This window comes from Gasterosteus aculeatus, chromosome 12, assembly GCF_964276395.1.
Source record: "Gasterosteus aculeatus chromosome 12, fGasAcu3.hap1.1, whole genome shotgun sequence".
NCBI classification, from domain to species: Eukaryota; Metazoa; Chordata; class Actinopteri; order Perciformes; family Gasterosteidae; genus Gasterosteus; species Gasterosteus aculeatus.
In genome coordinates, this window is record NC_135700.1 from 23,005,576 (window position 1) to 23,022,797 (window position 17,222).

At 46.9% G+C, this 17,222-nt stretch overlaps 1 protein-coding gene across 1 annotated transcript; it reads left to right on the forward strand.

Moving 5' to 3' along the window:
• The first annotated feature begins 576 nt into the window (after positions 1-576).
• On the forward strand, positions 577-16,896 carry LOC120831262 (paired amphipathic helix protein Sin3a). The gene is made up of 21 exons (XM_040196612.2): positions 577-805; positions 3,453-3,666; positions 4,296-4,475; positions 4,601-4,707; positions 5,272-5,608; positions 5,877-6,128; positions 6,512-6,664; positions 6,773-6,925; positions 7,069-7,155; positions 7,256-7,374; positions 7,700-7,925; positions 8,650-8,766; positions 8,858-9,096; positions 9,270-9,453; positions 9,650-10,238; positions 10,338-10,507; positions 11,323-11,496; positions 11,586-11,678; positions 12,519-12,613; positions 14,748-14,949; positions 15,206-16,896. Exons 2-21 carry the CDS (start codon positions 3,475-3,477, stop codon positions 15,422-15,424), a joined length of 3,888 nt encoding a protein of 1,295 aa, XP_040052546.2. The 5' UTR covers positions 577-805; positions 3,453-3,474; the 3' UTR covers positions 15,425-16,896.
• The last annotated feature ends 326 nt before the right edge of the window (positions 16,897-17,222 follow it).

Sequence of the window (17,222 nt, forward strand, 5' to 3'; positions counted from 1 at the left end):
TGTGCAAAATTGCAGGCACTGAATGTTTAGTTTTGTTGTGTTTTAACTATTCTGCTTTTTGAATGAATCAATGCACGGAGTTTTGAGACCAGCATTGTTCTAAAATGACAATACAATTGATTTAAATGTTTTTTGCTAAACAGTGACACAAATTAAAATTTATTTCAGCACCAAAAGAGTTGGGAAACAAAAGTGACTTAATTTGATTAACTATCTGTATATGAAAAAGCACCTCCTGACCGGACACAGAGGAATCTTTTCAAGAGTTACTATGATGTTGACGGTTCTGCAGATCAGTGTCTGTGTAAAAATAGAAAAAGAAAGCGGGCATGCCCTTAAGTTTGCGAAGCATACATTGGCTGGAGTCACCTCTCAGTCGCGTGGAACAAACGTCCACCTGCGATATACCAGGTGAGCACCATGGAGCCTCTGGTGCAGGTAAACATGCACTTGACATTACCATTTAAACTAAACCAGTCGCCTTTAACCAAAGATACTGGCTCGCCGCCCTTACTGTATTTGTTTTCATTCTGGAGATCCGACCAATCGGCGTTTAGACTGGGCGGAGTCTAGCCCGCCTTCTTGTTAGACACGCCTCTATGTTCAGGGAACACCGCTTCATACATACACTGTTGTTAGCGACATAGCCTCTACGGCCAATTTCATTTTTTGACATTTACACCGGCTGCCACTTCTTAGAACTTATTCTTTCCCGTCACGGACAGGTGAATGCGCGGGTAGCGGTTTCCCGGCGGGCTCCCGATTTACTGGTGGGTTAAATTGTTGCTGGTGGCAGTCCTGCGAGGTAAGTTGAACTAGTGCTAGCTCGTTAGCCCCGGAGATGCCCTGTTACTGATGGGGGTCGGTTGTTGTGCTAACGTAGCATTTTAGTTAGCTCCTATGTAACCTTGCCGAATACAACAGGAAGCGATCGGGCACTCGCTGCTATTTCTGTGATCATGTGAAATGTGTTTTTACTGGATGTCCGTCTTCCAACATAATTACATGAGATTTGAGTAGCGGCTGCATTAGCCTGCAGCGGCGATGAAGTTAGTCAAGCTAGCGATGCTAGCATGCTAAGAGCGGCGAACATGTATTAGCTTGACATGCTAACGCTAAGTAGGCTGACCTGACGTGCAATTTATTTGTTGTTAGTTTCCTCTTGCTGCATGTAATTTAACTTTTGAATAAGTAAAAAGCGCTGATGGCGGCGAAGCAGTTTGTCTGACGATCCAATCCCCCCTTTCCCGTCGAACTTCTCGCACAACTTGGCGTTAATGCGACGTTGACGTTACGGCAAGGCTAGTGTTAGCGTGTCAGCTAGCTAGCGGTCTTTTTTCCTGACGTGACGTTAGCATGCTAGCATGGACCGACTTAATCACAGACTGCGTGACTTTATTTAACTCCGCTGGTGTTACGGTTGCCCGCACGTTGCACACCGAGCAGCCCGCTGTGTTGTGGCACTGTCAGCTGCGACGAAGCGCGGCTGTTTTTTTGTTTGTTTTTTTCCCCAAGTCGATATCTCCGATTTAACGGAAAGCTAGCCAACGCGTTCCGCTCATCTGGACATTTTTTTTTTTTTTAAACTTAAGTCCCATTTACTGAGGGGCGGTAGGCGACGTCCCGAGAGGTGACACACTCGTCGTGTCTTCCCCGCTATCGAGCATTTTCACTTCGCAGACGGTCGAGGATCGCTCGTCTGCCACATGACGTCGCGCTCGGCTAGGACGAAAGCCAACGGCAGCCATGAGACCAGCGAAAGCGGTCTGCCCCTGAAACTGCCCGAGAACGGCTGGCGTTAAAGCTCGGTGTTTGGCAGAGAGGGAGGGAGGGAGGGAGAGAGAGAGAGGGGGGAGGGGATGAGGCAGGGCTACGAGAGAGAGACAGCGCCTACATAGAATGTTAGCTCGAAGCTTAACGTTAGCCTGTTCCCGCCCCTCGATAAAAAAATCTCGCCATCTTTTAAAAAAAAATTATATATAACGTTGTATAACTGCATTTGCTTCGCGTTTCGGTCGAAGACGCTGGGTATGCGGTCAAGACGGCGACCAAAGACCGCACGCCTGGCCACCGTGTTTTCCGACACTGGTGGTGCAGGACGGCGAGGCACAATGTCCGCCCTCCTCTGCTCAACGACCGCAGTGACGTTTCTGTGAGGGAGCGTCAACAAATGACTTTCCCCCGTGGAACGCGTCGTCCACACGTGCGCAGAGCCACGCAGACTTAAATCTGTTGTATTTATGTCTTGCAAAACATTGAGTTAATGTAAGAAGTTACACACTTCTTGACCTATACTATTCTTTTTTTTGTGTTTTAAACTGTTATGTTTCTATGTACACGTAAATCTAAAAGTTTGCTAGTAAGTTAATAATTTAAATTAGTCATTTTTGTGCAAATATAATTGCATAACTCAATTAAGACTTAAAACTAACTGTATATCCAGTGAATGGTTTTATAAATTACACTACATATTATTATTATTATTACATTAACCAACTATTTTAAAATATATTTCTGGTTTCAACATTTAAAAACATTGTCATCGAGAGAAATACTAATATTCATTTAAATACTCAAATGAATAGGTGGTAGCTTCATTGCATCATAGTAGCAGGCAAATGGAGCTCTTTAGAGGAACTGCTGTGTACTTGAAGGATGGTCCCTAACCAGCTGAAGCATCCATTCTGCTGATCAATGACGGCATGTCTATAAAGTTTCCTTGCAGCCTTTCAATATAATTTGGGATTTTTTGGTTCCCACTACTTTAATTTGTTGTTGTTTTTGTGTATTTCTCATTAACCGTTACTTGGTAAAGTAGTCAAATTTTTTTTCATCAAATTTTCTTTCCAAGTGGTGATTATAGAGCAAAATAAAGGCAGGCTTTACGGTCATCATTTGTTAGGTAGACTGTTGAGCCTACCTGTACACAACTAAACCATTCACACCTTTATACACTTTAACGGTGTCTGATTTCTAGCCTTTCTCTTTAGTTAGTCTGTGACATTCAACAGTTATCCCAGACATTTCAACGCACAGTTTTATTGGATCGACTAGTGCAGAAACACCATTCCCAGTTTCCACAATGGTTTGAGTCAAACACCTTTCTGACACAATCTGCACAAAGCCTGTGATAAATATTACACTTTTAAGCACAATACAATCCTCCGTCACACACTTTTTAGTGAGATAATTTTAAGATCGACAAATTGATACATTTATTGTGGTCTAATCTTGATTTTGAAATAATGCGTGTCTTTTTGTCTTAAATTAACAAACTCACTAGCAAAGGAAGTTGTGTACGTATCAGTGGAAATATCACTGATGACAACCTCAAAACTAAAGCATTAATATTACTTGAAAGTATTACTGGCTCTTGATTCTTTCTGTGCAAATAAATATGAGTAGAACCTAGAGCACATTTTTAACAATCTTCTTTTTAAACGCCCCTTTAGCCCCTTGGAGTATGCGTGTAAAATGAAGAGGCGCGTGGAGGACCAGGAACCAATATTTGCACCCCAGCAACAGCAAACGCGTCGCCCGGTTCAAGGCATTGCAGACAGCTTTCAGCACCGGGCCCTCGCGCCGGCCCCTTCCGCGGTAGAGGCACCTGCAGACAACATGCAGCCCTCCCCCGGCATCCAGTTCTCTCTCCCCCAAGGCTACCAGGTATGACGGCGTGGATGAGGCCTTCTGTTGACATTCTAACACAAATCCTATTTCTTTTTTTGCATCATTTATTTTTTTTGGAGTCACGAGAAGCGACCGATCACGCCTGTACGTGTGGTGGAAGTCCCAGATATCCAGGGAAACTTAATGTTGTCGTGTTTATAAAGTAATCGGGAAGGAGTTCAGTCAATCCCCCCCCGTGTATTGAGCAAGCTATGTTGGCTTATGAAACACGACTGTACGAACCAAAACTAAACTAAGAGATTTAATTGCATAATGAGACAAAAAGATGTGGAAATAACGGCAGAGGGATGCAGATTTGTAAAACGTCTCAATCCATGCTTTGGCAGATCCATCCATGGGGCAACAAGAAAGTAACTATTAAAATGCTTGTTTTATACGTTTAGATCAATTTGTGCTAAGCTTAGCCAACGCTGTAACGGCTCCATCAACACTCTTCACTAGCTTCATGTGGATGTAAATACGGCCCGTGGAGGCCGTGAGGAGACGGGAGGAGAGTCTCTACGCCGATACAGCGTGTTGAAATGTTTGAACTTGAGCGGCTACGTAGACGCGGCCTTCTTTAAGGCTCGCGGATCCTAACGTTCCCGTCATTTCTTGCTAATAAGGTGCCCACAATGCCCCAGAGCACGAGTGGACACGGACACAACAGCGCTGCTGCTGCGCACGTCGGCCCCCACGCTCACGCCCTGGCGGTGCAGTCCCAGGGCCCTGCGGTGGCCCAAGGTCACGTTCATCCACCGGCACCCATGACCTCAGCCCAAGGACAGCAGTTTCAGCGACTGAAGGTGCTTAAAATAACAGCAACAGCAACCTCGTGTGTTTGTGCTTTAATTAGATTAGCTTCACACTATAGTATAAAATAAGCGCTTCATTTGTATTCTGTGGATATCGCTCATTCTGTACTTTGTAGGTCGAAGACGCCCTGTCTTATCTGGACCAAGTGAAGCTGCAGTTTGGGAACCAGCCCCAAGTTTACAATGACTTCCTTGATATTATGAAAGAGTTCAAATCACAGAGGTGAGTTCTAATTTTATTGTCATTTTCACAATGAAAGCGATAAATAATCTCAGCTGCTACTTCGACACGTGACAGCTTTGTGTTTTTAAAGCGAGTTATATGTCATGATGCTCTGGACCTTTGCTTGAGGACGTTTTCTTTAACCGCACCTTTGAATTGGTTCATACTGTACATCTATAATGTAAACCCTGTATTCATACCTCCAGCTGTTCATTCTGTATATTGTCTTATTATTTGCATTTCCTGCAACTACACCTGTACAATGTATATATTATTATATTTTAATCATATTTCTATCAACGCCTCCTGTAATTGCAGCCCTTTTTTCATCCTGCATCTATTTAATAAATATATATATATATATATATATAATATATATATATATATAATTATGTTTATTCCTCATTCTATATTTTGAATATGAGTCCATTCTGTATATACTTTATAACTGCACATTGCAGCTTTTTCCCAAGTTACACTCGCATGTGTGTGTATGTGTAAAAACAACACTGTGATGATGAGGCTTCTAACACTGAATTGCTGTCGCTCCTTCGGTCCCTGCAGCATAGACACTCCTGGAGTCATCAACCGCGTCTCCCAGCTGTTTAAGGGACACCCGGACCTCATCATGGGCTTCAACACGTTCTTGCCCCCCGGATACAAGATCGAGGTTCAGACCAACGACCTGGTCAACGTGACCACGCCGGGTCAGATCCACTACATCACCCCGCACGGCATCTCTGTTCAGAACATCCCCATGAGCGGAGCGTCCAGCCAACCCGCCAGCCACAACCAGCACCAGAGTCTGCCACAGGCCGGCCCGCACACTGCCGCCGCCAACACAGCCGCCACCTCCGCCCCGCCAACCCCCACCCTACCGGCTCCAAACAAAACCAGCAAGGTAGAAGACGCGCTTCTCTCTCGTTCTGCTGGATTGAGTGTCGTTGACCTGATCGTGTTCCTCCTTTCTCAGAGTTTCTCAGATCTTGATGAATTTGTATTTTCAGCAAAATATTAAAAAGGGCCGAAACACGACACAAACGCTTTTTTTTAATTTTTTTTTAAACAATATCTTATTCGGGATGACTTTGTTTGTCATGTGTAAAACGGAATGTTCACTAAATGACTGTAATGACACGCGTGCGCTCTTCCACGTCTAAACCCTTCAGCCGGTTCAGTCTCCGGCGCACACGCCCACCAGCCAGCCCAACCCATCCATCCCCTCCTACGCCTCGCCGCGCTCGCCCTCCGTCCAATCGCACACTCCCGTGAGCAGCACGCCGTCCGGCGGGCCGCCCCTCCAGAACAACCAGCCCGTGGAGTTCAACCACGCCATCAACTACGTCAACAAGATCAAGAACCGCTTCCAGGGTCAGCCGGACATCTACAAAGCCTTCCTGGAAATCCTGCACACATACCAGGTGAGACAATGGCACATATGGCATCCACGGGTATCATCAGGAGTCGATCAATGGTGGTGCTCGGCTTATACAGCAACAGAACTCCTTATCAATTTTCGTGTTGTTTCTTTTTTATTATTTTCTTCGTAAAAAAGACAATTAATTAGGAAATGGTTGGACGTTGCTTTTTTTTTTTTGTCCTGTATGTCAACAAATCGTCTCTTGGGCAGCAAGTTCCAAACTATTGCAACACTTTCGCTCATTTACTGCCAGTTGTAACCACTGATTCTGGGTTCTTTTTCCCTTGCTGGTATTCCGCACACGTGTGTTTTTGCTAGATTTAAAGAAACTGGGACACGCGTAGAAGTGCTTTCACAACCTCATTTTGTGATACATTTTTACAGAAGGAACAACGAAATGCTAAAGAGGCAGCCGGCAACTACACCCCATCGCTGACGGAGCAGGAAGTCTACACTCAGGTGGCGAAGCTCTTCAAGAACCAGGAGGACCTGCTGTCAGAGTTCGGACAGTTCCTGCCTGATGCAAACAGCACGATGGTGACTAACGTAGATCAAGTGCATGGTTGCATGAATACCGATAACAGCTGTCTGTAAACACCGGAGCGACTACTATACATTTAATGATAATATGATGCTTTTTCTCAGCTGCTGGGCAAAAGTACACCCGACCGGGCGGAGTCGGTGCGTAACGATCACGGCGGCACGGTGAAGAGACCTCTACTGAGCAACAAACAGCGTCTGAGCCAGAACGGCCTGCCGATCAGGAGACCACCCGGAGTGGGAGTCCCGCCTGTCAAGGTAATGAATGAATCTGCATGAATCTGCCCCAACGTCACAATGAGGATATTCTCCTCCACTGTGACGTTTACCATTCTCAATGCAAGCCTTTTGTTTAGGGCCTGCAACCCAAATCATTTTGTCATGTTCTCGTACACTTGCAGAAAAAGCCCAAAATATTGGGGAAGGATCACAGCATGATGGAGGCGGGCAAACACAGCACCAGCACTGAAACGATGTTCTTCGAGAAGGTCGGTGTCCTGATGAAACCAGACGCTGCGCCTTCATTTAATCACCTTATTTATTGTAGTAGTGACGTAAAAAATCTTTTTAATAAAAAAATGTTTTCAGGTGAAGAAGGCTCTGCGGAGCTCCGAGGCGTACGACAACTTCCTGCGCTGTCTTCACATTTTCAACCAGGAAGTGATCTCTCGCGCCGAGCTGGTCCAGTTGGTCATCCCGTTCCTCGGGTGAGTTTAAAAGACGCTGGCGCTCCGCCACACATCCGCAGTCACCAGCGCTCAAACGCTTCGGTAACTGCTGTTGCTCCTTGTAGCCACATAACGACGCCGCAGTAAAACAATGTAACGAGTTATTCTCATGGAAAAGTATTAAAATTCCTTAAATCGCGGTAATTTACACACCATATGACACATTACACTCTGACTTTGTTTACACAAATATTGATTCCTAAATTGTTTTGCATAAATAAATGTATAAAAAGTGCAACCACTACAAGTGTACCTGCACACACTTTCATCTCTTTATCTCACGCGCCTTGTTCATGTTTGGCAGCAAATTCCCGGAGCTTTTCACGTGGTTTAAAAACTTCCTGGGCTACCGAGAGTCGAGTCACGGCGAGTCGAGCCACATGGAGAGTTTACCCAAGGAGCGAGCGACCGAGGGCATCGCCATGGAGATCGACTACGCCTCCTGCAAGAGGCTGGGCTCCAGCTACAGGGCGCTGCCCAAAAGCTACCAGCAGCCCAAGTGCACCGGAAGGACGCCGCTGTGCAGGGAGGTGAGTCGCTGCAGACGCCTGCTGAGCTCTGTCATCTTTGGGCCGTTGTGGCGCTGGGGTCCACAAGGTTGGTGGTTTCGAGTCCCGGCTGCCCCGTGTCAAAGTGTCCCTGAGCAAGACGCTCTGATTAACCTGTAATGTTTACGCCCTGCTATGGATGGGGGGGGGGGGGGTTCTCTCCCCAGTTAAAGCTCTAATGTCTGCGTGTCCGACCTCTCCGGCTGAGCTTTGGCTGCAGGGCTCATTTTTAGCATCGCGCTTTATAAACTCAACCAGTGCTGAAGTTTCTCCTCCGTGTCTGTGACCACATGAGGATTAAGATTAGGATTAAGATCTAGTATTGACAACAGGCGTCTTATATGTTGTTCTATGTATATATATTTGAATGCTTTCCGTGTTCACATGAATAAATGCTAAATGTTGGCTGTGTTTCAGTCAGAAGAAGGAATTCTATACTTGGGGAATCGCTTGAGCCTTACAAAAAAACAGCAAATGTTCATTGCAAAATTATTTTCTCACACCTTTTTGTCGAATAGTCAAAATAATTTAAAGCTTTTTAAAACAACAGTAAAGCACCAAATGCTTTTCTCCTACTTTATACCTTAAATCTAAAAAGTGCTGATAAACTCATGACTGCTTGTTGTAGCTTTCGTGTTTTCTACATCGGACTGTGAGGTTCATTTACCAGAAGTCCTGTTGTGTTGAACTTAATGTGATCTTGCAGGTTCTGAATGACACGTGGGTGTCGTTTCCATCGTGGTCCGAAGACTCAACATTTGTGAGCTCCAAGAAGACTCAGTACGAGGAGCACATCTACAGGTGTGAGGACGAGCGCTTCGAGGTGAGGCTGCACCGCGAGACCCTTTTTGGATCCAACCTCATTTTACGATACAAAGACGTGCGTCAACAATTGTGCTGCGATTGCTCCTCAGCTGGACGTGGTGCTGGAGGCCAACCTGGCCACCATCCGAGCCCTGGAGACGGTGCAGCGGAGGATCTCCCGCATGTCGGCGGAGGAGCAGCTGCGCTTTAAGCTGGACAACGCGCTGGGCGGCTCCTCCGAGGTGATTCACCGCAAAGCCCTCCAGAGGATATACGGGGACAAGGCGCACGACATCATCGACGGACTCAAGAAGAACCCGGCTGCGTCGGTCCCCATCGTGCTGAAAAGGTCTTTGAATCCGCTTTGTTTCGTGTTGCAGAAATGTGTTTTCTTAATGTGCGCCGTCCCTTATCAAATAAAGCAATATCATAAATGAGGGCTTATCCGGTCGACCTCTCACACCCGTTTTATAGCGGAAAAGATGAGATCTTCTTACGCTTTTCTTTGTGTCCGTGCTGCAGATTGAAGATGAAAGAGGAGGAGTGGAGAGAAGCCCAGAGAGGCTTCAACAAGATCTGGAGGGAGCAGAACGAAAAGTATTACCTGAAGTCTCTCGACCACCAAGGCATCAACTTCAAGCAGAATGACACCAAGGTGCTGCGTTCAAAGACCTTGCTCAATGAAATTGAGATGCTGTATGACGACGTAAGTAAATACGAGAATCGGGTTAATCGGCTCAATCACTCCCCTGTTTTGTCTTTTTAAAGTTTCTCAGACGGTTTTATTGAGACCAAACAGCAAGTTGGTTAAACGGCGTAGTTGTGTTTCACCCGACGGGTTCGGGTTGAGCCGTACTTGCATAGTGGGAATCCCCCGACCCACTCCCGTCTTTGTCCCGCAGCGCCAGGAGCGAGCGTCGGAGGAAGCGGCCGCGCCCCCACCGGGCGGCCCCCACTTGACCCAGACCTACGACGACAGCCAGATCCTGGAGGACGCCGCCGCCCTCATCATCCACCACGTCAAGAGGCAGGTCGGCATCCAGAAAGAGGACAAGTACAAGATCAAGCAGATCATCCACCACTTCATCCCCGACCTTCTGTTCGCGCGGCGGGGCGAGCTCTCCGACGTGGAGGATGAGGAGGAGGAGGAGGAGGAGGACGAAGACGTGGAGTTGGACCCGGACGGCCCCAAGAAGCACAACGGCCTGCCGGGCGGCAGCCCGTCAAAGTCCAAGCTCCTCTTTGGCGGCGCGGCGGCCCAGAGGGCGCGCGGCACCGAGGACGCCTACACCGTGTTCTTTGTCAACAACTACTGGTACATCTTCCTCCGCCTGCACCACATCCTCTGCTCCCGCCTGCTGCGGATCTACGGCCAGGCCGAGAAGCAGATCGAGGAGGACGCCCGCGAGCGAGAGTGGGAGAGAGAAGTTCTGGGGCTCAAACGGGAGAAGAACGAAAATCCGGCAATCCAACTGAAGATGAAGGAGCCGCGTAAGTGACCCCGGAGAGAAGCGTGCTGGTGGATTGTGTGAATCTCTGAGCTGTTCTTGTTTTGATCGGACGACAATGTGCCACACTTTGCGCCCGCAGTGGATGTGGACGTGGAGGACTACTACTCGGTGTTCCTGGAGATGGTGCGTAATCTGTTGGACGGGAACATGGAGCCGACGCATTACGAGGACTCCCTGAGGGAGATGTTCACCATCCACGCCTACATCGCCTTCACCATGGACAAGCTCATCCAGAGCATCGTCCGGCAGGTCAGCAGCCGCTCATTAAACATTATCATCGTTCAATTTTGACATTTTTATAACATTTTCTTTGGGAAAGAAAACACATTTAGTGGTTTATTTGTCTATAAGCGACCGTGGATTTCTCCCCTAAATTCCGCAAAAGTTACTATTAGATTTTGCCTCATATGCATATTTAAAGGAACCGTGTGATTTACAGCGATTTAATATGAATTGTACACATAACTCTCTTGTGCGAACGATGCCTGGAAACGAAGCGTTGAGAAGCGTTTTGTGAGCGGTTTTATTTCCACATGCAGGTCCTCTCCGAGTCGGCCATGTTGCCCTGCCGTGTTCTACAGTGTCCCTGAATGGACAATCCGCCGGTTTCAGTTGGTCCAACCTCGAATTCCTGCACTGCTTTGAACAGAACATTTGATACAACTTTAAGACATCTGAAATTTTACCAAACACGTCTTTAAAGGACCAGACTTCGTTCGCCAATCTTTCATTCCTAAATGTATCTTGATGGTTTTTACAGAACGTTGTGTTCACGTCACCCTCAGCTGGATTCATTCATCATTCATTCAAGTCACACGCTTCTAAAGTCACACTGTTCAAACCGTGTATGCAGCAAAATGAAACCAGAACCTTGAACCTGGCGTTATCTTCATTTGCCCATTTAAAAACACAACGATGTGTCTTAACGAAACCAGTCAGCGTTTTCACTGCGACGTCTATTTAAATGTTTCCCCTTTTTTACTTTGCAAACCAGAACAACAACCTAAGAAGGGTCTTCTGTGCCGATCAGATCTTTACCAGCTCAAACCTGTCGCCCTCCACAGCTCCAGCACCTCGTCACCGACGACGTGTGCTCGCGCGTCACCGACATGTACCTGAGCGAAAGCGCCAACAAGGCCACGGGGGGGCCTCTGTCCACGCAGGCGTCCCGGGCGGCGGCCGAGGGGGCCTACCAGCGCAGAGCGGAGCAGCTGATGACGGACGAGAACTGCTTCAAGGTGCGGCGACGGCCTCCTCTTTCGGCGCCTCGGTTCGACGCCGCCGGTGCTGATTTTGGTGCGTTTTTTTCTTTTCTTTTTTTTTCCAGTTGCTGTTCGCGAAGAGCCGAGGAGCCGTCAGTCTGTCGATGGAGCTGCTGGACACGGAGGAGGAGAACTCAGACGAGCCGGCGGATGCAGAGGTACGAGCCGTCCGCTCAGTAGGGGTCAACTGGGGAGAGACTGAAATGCCGCGGATGTTCTCACGAGGCCGCGGACGAGGTGGACGTTCCCCCACTAAATGGCAATCTGGCGTATTGCCCCTTTTTAAAGAACGTCTTGCTGCGCGTTGGCTTTCGCAGCCTCGTTGTGTCGCCACTGTAGAAAGTCGGCCGACACAACGGGTGAAACGTAGACGTAGTTCCGTGGGACGGATTGTGAAACTCTGGCCGCTCTTTCAGTAAAATAACAAACTTCTTTGTATCGATACTGAAAGAACACAGAAGAAAGAAAAGCTGCATCTTCTGGATGTGATCTGCTGTTCACGTGATATTCGGCGTGCGCGTTAATACGCATATATTGTCATTAAGAGTCGTCCCGAGTACAGCGGTCCGGCTGTTAAACCGGCGTGTCTGCGATGAGCCGATCAGCTGTACTTACCTGTATTTACGCTTGGGTGCTCTAAACAGGATTACACTGTTAACCCTAAAAGGACTTTGGATCGCAAGCATTTATCTAGCTAATATAACCTTGAGGTCCACGGTCACATTTCATTTGTGCAAAGATGCGAATGATCAGTGATGATTATTGTTGATTGATTACAGCAGCCGCTCTACAAGGAGCCAGCAAACTATTGAACACGCCGGGATGACGTCAGGATTTGCTCGTTTTTTGTTTGTTTTTTCCGAACAGAGCATGAACGCACCATCGTGTAACGAGAAGTCATCGTTTAATCCTCGATCGAGGGGGTGGGGGGGGGCAGAAGCGATCGGGGATCCATAATGTCTTAACGGTTTGTCGCGCGTCTCCTCTCGTCCCCACAGAGGTGGTCGGACTACGTGGGCAGATACCTCAACTCCGACTCTGCGTCCCCGGAGCTGCGCGAGCACCTGTCCCAGAAGCCCGTGTTCCTCCCCAGGTGAGGCCCCTCCCTCCTCTCCCAGCCTCCCCTCCTGTCTGCATACTTTCTACCCCCCCCTCCCCCCTCCTCCCGAGGCTCTAGTCGGCTGAGTGGACTCTCGCTCAGCCGCCCCCCCCAACCAGCTGCCAAACACGACTTAGAGAACACAGAGGCACTTCTGCACACGCTCTTTTCTAACCGGGCATCAGAACCGCCTCTTTTGTCTGTCTTTCCTTTTTTTTTTCTTTTTTTTTTCTTCAAAGTAAACGGACGAACAACGAGGGTTTGAGAAGGTTGATTTAAAGAGAGAGCGAGAGAGAATAAAAAGCCGTGGAGCCTGAAGAGGCCTGAATGCCCTCCTGTTTGTGAAGAGTCTCTGAACGTTTTCCGTCGCTGACATCTGCCGCAAACAGAAGATTGCACTTTACACGGCCGTCTTTTTAAAGAGAGAGAGAAAAAATAATGGAATTTATTTATTCATTGATTCAGTTCCTTTTTAACGGGAAATTTTATTTATTAATAGCAAAGGTTTTTTAAGAATGTTTTTTGGCCTGATCGTGGGTTTTGAATAGCAGACCGCTATGAGGAGTTTGATTCTTTATATTGTATTGAATTTAAATGCTCATTTTCATTGTGTAGAATAAGAACTAAAGTCATCGAATGCACAAACAAGCAACCTTTTTCTTTTTGATTTTTCTACGATGTCTTTGGCCTGAGTTTGCGAGACTGAAGCCGCTGAGTCGGACCGGAGAGACTTTGTTCAGAGAGGACAGCGATGTGGTTTCCCCTTTTCTACCTTATCATGCCCTTTTTCGTTTGTGATTGTATCCAGATCAAAGGTCCTGTATTTGGCTGTAAAATGTTCAAATGTCCATTTGTTCCAGTCTGTTATGCTCGGTGTTATGTTTGTAATGGTTTTTCGGTGAAAACAGCTGAGCTCCCGTCGCGACTTTTGGTCGCGTTCGGGAGGTTTTACGTTCCACCGGTTTTTAAAAACACATCACCTGCAACACTTGTACAGAGCAGTAGGGTTTGTAAATAAAATGATTGTCTAAATTGTATGTTCATGTTGGTGTATTTCTTTATCTATGCATGCAGGCGGGATCTTTAAAAAGCTCCGGATGAGCTCTGTCATTTATTGTGTGTTTGTTTCTTTGAGATGGCTGTCCATAACCATGCACATTTCCTTAAAATACGTTAAAGAAAAAAGGCTTCTTAAATATTGTTCTAAGTTTTGATCTTTTTTTCAACCCATGGCATAAATCTGGTACTATGATTTATCGGTGGGTCACCCACATCTTGTCCCCTTTTTGGTTTTCTTTTATTATTTTTCATCAAATCTATGAGAGATCAGCAGCAAGAGGTCAAAAGACTTCCTTCTACACAAAAGTCTTCAATGGCAGCAAAAAACCCCCCCAAAACTCCAGTTTATTTTCCAGTTGTGTTGGGTCTTCATCTCATGATCATAACACTCTGTACGTCGTATTTCCCAGCTCATATTTTTGGATTGGTTTTTCTATCAGGCATTTTTCCCCCTGTTTCTAACAGTTTTAAATTGCCCTCAAGTCTTTTTAAGTGGAGCCCTGAATGCAAAAATATGTGAGTCCCCGCTCACCTGTACTCTCAGTGGTAAGTACACATTTAAAACTTTCATTCAGGTGGGGTGATCATTGCATCTTTATTTATTGCCTGCAAAAGAGAAGGAAAGAGATCAATTGTGTGCCAAGTTTTATTCATGAGAAACGATGTGGCTGTGCACCGTACAGAGATCTATATCTACATATTACTGCTGCCTCTGCTGCTCTTATAGATCCACATTTCCCTCCAATGATTTGACTCCAAATCTTACTCAGTCACTCGGTGAGTTACAATGCATGGGTTTAAAAAAATATATATACCTTGTTTAAAGGGACAGTCCTCTCAAACTGCTCTCAGATGATTTGCTTAATGTGTATTGTGCCTGAGAACGTTGCAGAATCTCACAGTGCAAACTGCCCATTTAAAATCTGTTGTGCAACAAAAACTAGCTTTTCACACACTTTAGAAAATGTGTGCAAACTTTCCCTGTAAACGCCTCTTCTTTTTTTTCTTTTTTCTTTTGCACAATCCTCATGGTCGCTCACGGCTGTCGTCTCTCCCCCCCCTCCTCCAGGAACTTGCGGCGGATCAGGAAGTGCCAGAGAGGCTGGGAGCGGCTGCAGCAGCAGCGGATGAACAAGGCGCCTTCGGAGAAGCTTCCGGACGGCGAGCTGGAGATGCAGTGCATGTTCAAGCTCAACTCCTACAAGATGGTCTACGTCTGCAAGTCGGAGGACTACATGTACCGGCACACGGCGCTCACGCGCGCCCATCAGGTGGGGACAGGAAGTGGGCGTCGCTCGCTCGCCGTGGGTTTAGTCCGCGGTGGATTTCTCTTTGAGGGTGGACGGACGTATGAAGCTGTAGATATTATGCAGAGCTCATGTAGTTACATATTCATTCATCATGTGGTGAACGACGCCCTCTAGTGAATCATCTAAATGAACAGTTTTATAGGTTCTAGTCTCTGAGCGAACTGGTCTCCCAGTAGCTGAGCTGTGTTGTTGTTGTTGTTGTTGTTTGTGCCCTCAGTCCCAGCAGCGGGTCAACACGCGCCTGCACAGGCGCTTTCACTCCTGGCTGGACGGCTGGGCCGAGCAGCACGTGAGCGCCGACATGGCCGCCGACAACCGCAAGTGGCTGATGGGCGAGCGGCGAGAGGCCCTGCTGCCGTGCGCCACCACCCGCTGCCCCGAGGTCCTCCACTACATCCCCGTCAACAAGTACCGGGTGACGTACCGGACGCTGTAGGCCCCGCCGCCCCCCTTTTCTTCTCTCTCTGGAGGACGAACTGTCTGCCCGCCGCGGCGGCGTGCACGTCCAGCGGACTCGTGCAGGAGTCGGGAAGTCGGAAGCCAAAATCCCGGAACTTTGATGCTCGCGCTGTAGTTTCCGTGAAGCGTCGCGTCAAAAAAAGAAGCCTGTCTCAGAAATCACAATATTATATTACATGTAGAGTAGTTTTTATTTATTTTTAAAAATATGACTGTTTTTGAAGAAATTCACAATTGGAACAAGAAAGGTGGTCGTAAGTATTTCATTCTTTTGAAAACCACAAAACACAGAAGAAGGAGCCTCGGTGTGGGTTTCCATGGCAACTTGTATTCAGCCTGTGAATGTTTTTCTTTTCTTAGGTAAAGGTGCAGTGAGGCACAATAATTATATATATATATAGATATATATATATATATATATATATAAATTATTGTGCGGCTCAGCAGCAGTGTATATATCGTGTATGATCATTTATGACCGCCCAAACATTTTTGTGTAAATATGTTGTTTACATCTAGATCTCCTTTTAATCCGACGGCATCGCTGTGTAGCATTAACACACACACACACACACACACACGTTGAGAATCAGCCTCTGGCTAAATACGCAGAACGATGTTCTTTTATACGCGTTTCTACCTTCAGTCTTTGGCCTCGGTGTCACTCGTGGTTTTGAGGTGATTGAATGTAGCAGAGCCGTAGTCTCTCCTTCTTCTTTTTTTATTAAGTAAAGTTCAAAAAGCCCAAACCGTTTCTCCTAGTTAAACTTTACCAAATGGTCAGAATCTGACCCGCGGTGAACGCTGAACACGAGCTGTGTTGATCTTTCACTCTTGCAGTTGTCGTTTGTGTACAGAAGGTCTATATTTGAACGTGTGTTGTACAGTTTAGCGATGAAGAAAACAAGCGAGCAGTAATAGTTCCTTTAGTTGTTCAGAACTCTGTGTTTCTCGCTGAAAATACAAATGTGACCGTTGGCTTCCCTTTTTGCAAAGAGGGACGTAAACAAAGCGTTTTTATTGCCTTTTCTCGTCCGCAGCTTGTTAAATAAAACTAGAGACGCTGCCGGTAACGTTCGCCGCTTCGGGGAGGATGTTAAATTCTAAATATCGCCGCGGAAGCAAACGTCTTTTCTCCGTATTCGACCTCCGGAGCGAAATGTGATCGTCTTTCATTCGTCAATGGAAGCGAACGCACCAAACGTTCCCGCCGAGGCTTCAGGCTCCACCGAGAGACGTTTCCGGCTACAGACAATCCCGGAGACAGTTTAATACTTTTTATTTTTGTATTTACTGCGTTTTAATAAGGAGTACCACAGGACGTCCCCGGGGAGATGATTGTACATAAAGACGTTGTTTGTACCTCGTTTTAATGTGTGACTTTTAAGATGTTGTACATGAGTGTTCGTATGGTGTTTGGCATTAAACTCTCCTTTCAATCCGCACAAACTCGCTCCAACGCTTCTGTGACTTTTTTTTTTTTGTTTTCCGTAGAACGCCGACGCTCCTCGTCAGCTGATGTCTGAAATGTTCGGTCTGCTTCCTCTAGAATCCACAAAGAGCCTCTGTGAGGAGGAGGAGGAGGAGGAAGAGGAAGCAGCCCTCTGCTGCCCCCTCACATGGCTTCAATTTGTTACACTCGCTGTGACTTGCAGCAACGGGTCAGAGCAGGACAAGGAGTCTCATTATGAATGCCGGTCCGGTCTCTGGTCTACGAGGACCTCTGGTCTACGAGGACCCCGCAGGAACGCGGTGGGCTTTCTGGCTGCCGGTTA

What these genes read in the sequence shown, in the direction of transcription:
- LOC120831262 (XM_040196612.2), top strand. Translation starts at nt 3,475, where the DNA reads ATGAAGAGGCGCGTGGAGGACCAGGAACCAATATTTGCACCCCAGCAA. An exon ending in CTCTCCCCCAAGGCTACCAG is followed by an intron (nt 3,667 to 4,295) that starts GTATGACGGCGT and finishes CTTGCTAATAAG; the next exon opens with GTGCCCACAATGCCCCAGAG. An exon ending in TGGGAGTCCCGCCTGTCAAG is followed by an intron (nt 6,926 to 7,068) that starts GTAATGAATGAA and finishes GTACACTTGCAG; the next exon opens with AAAAAGCCCAAAATATTGGG.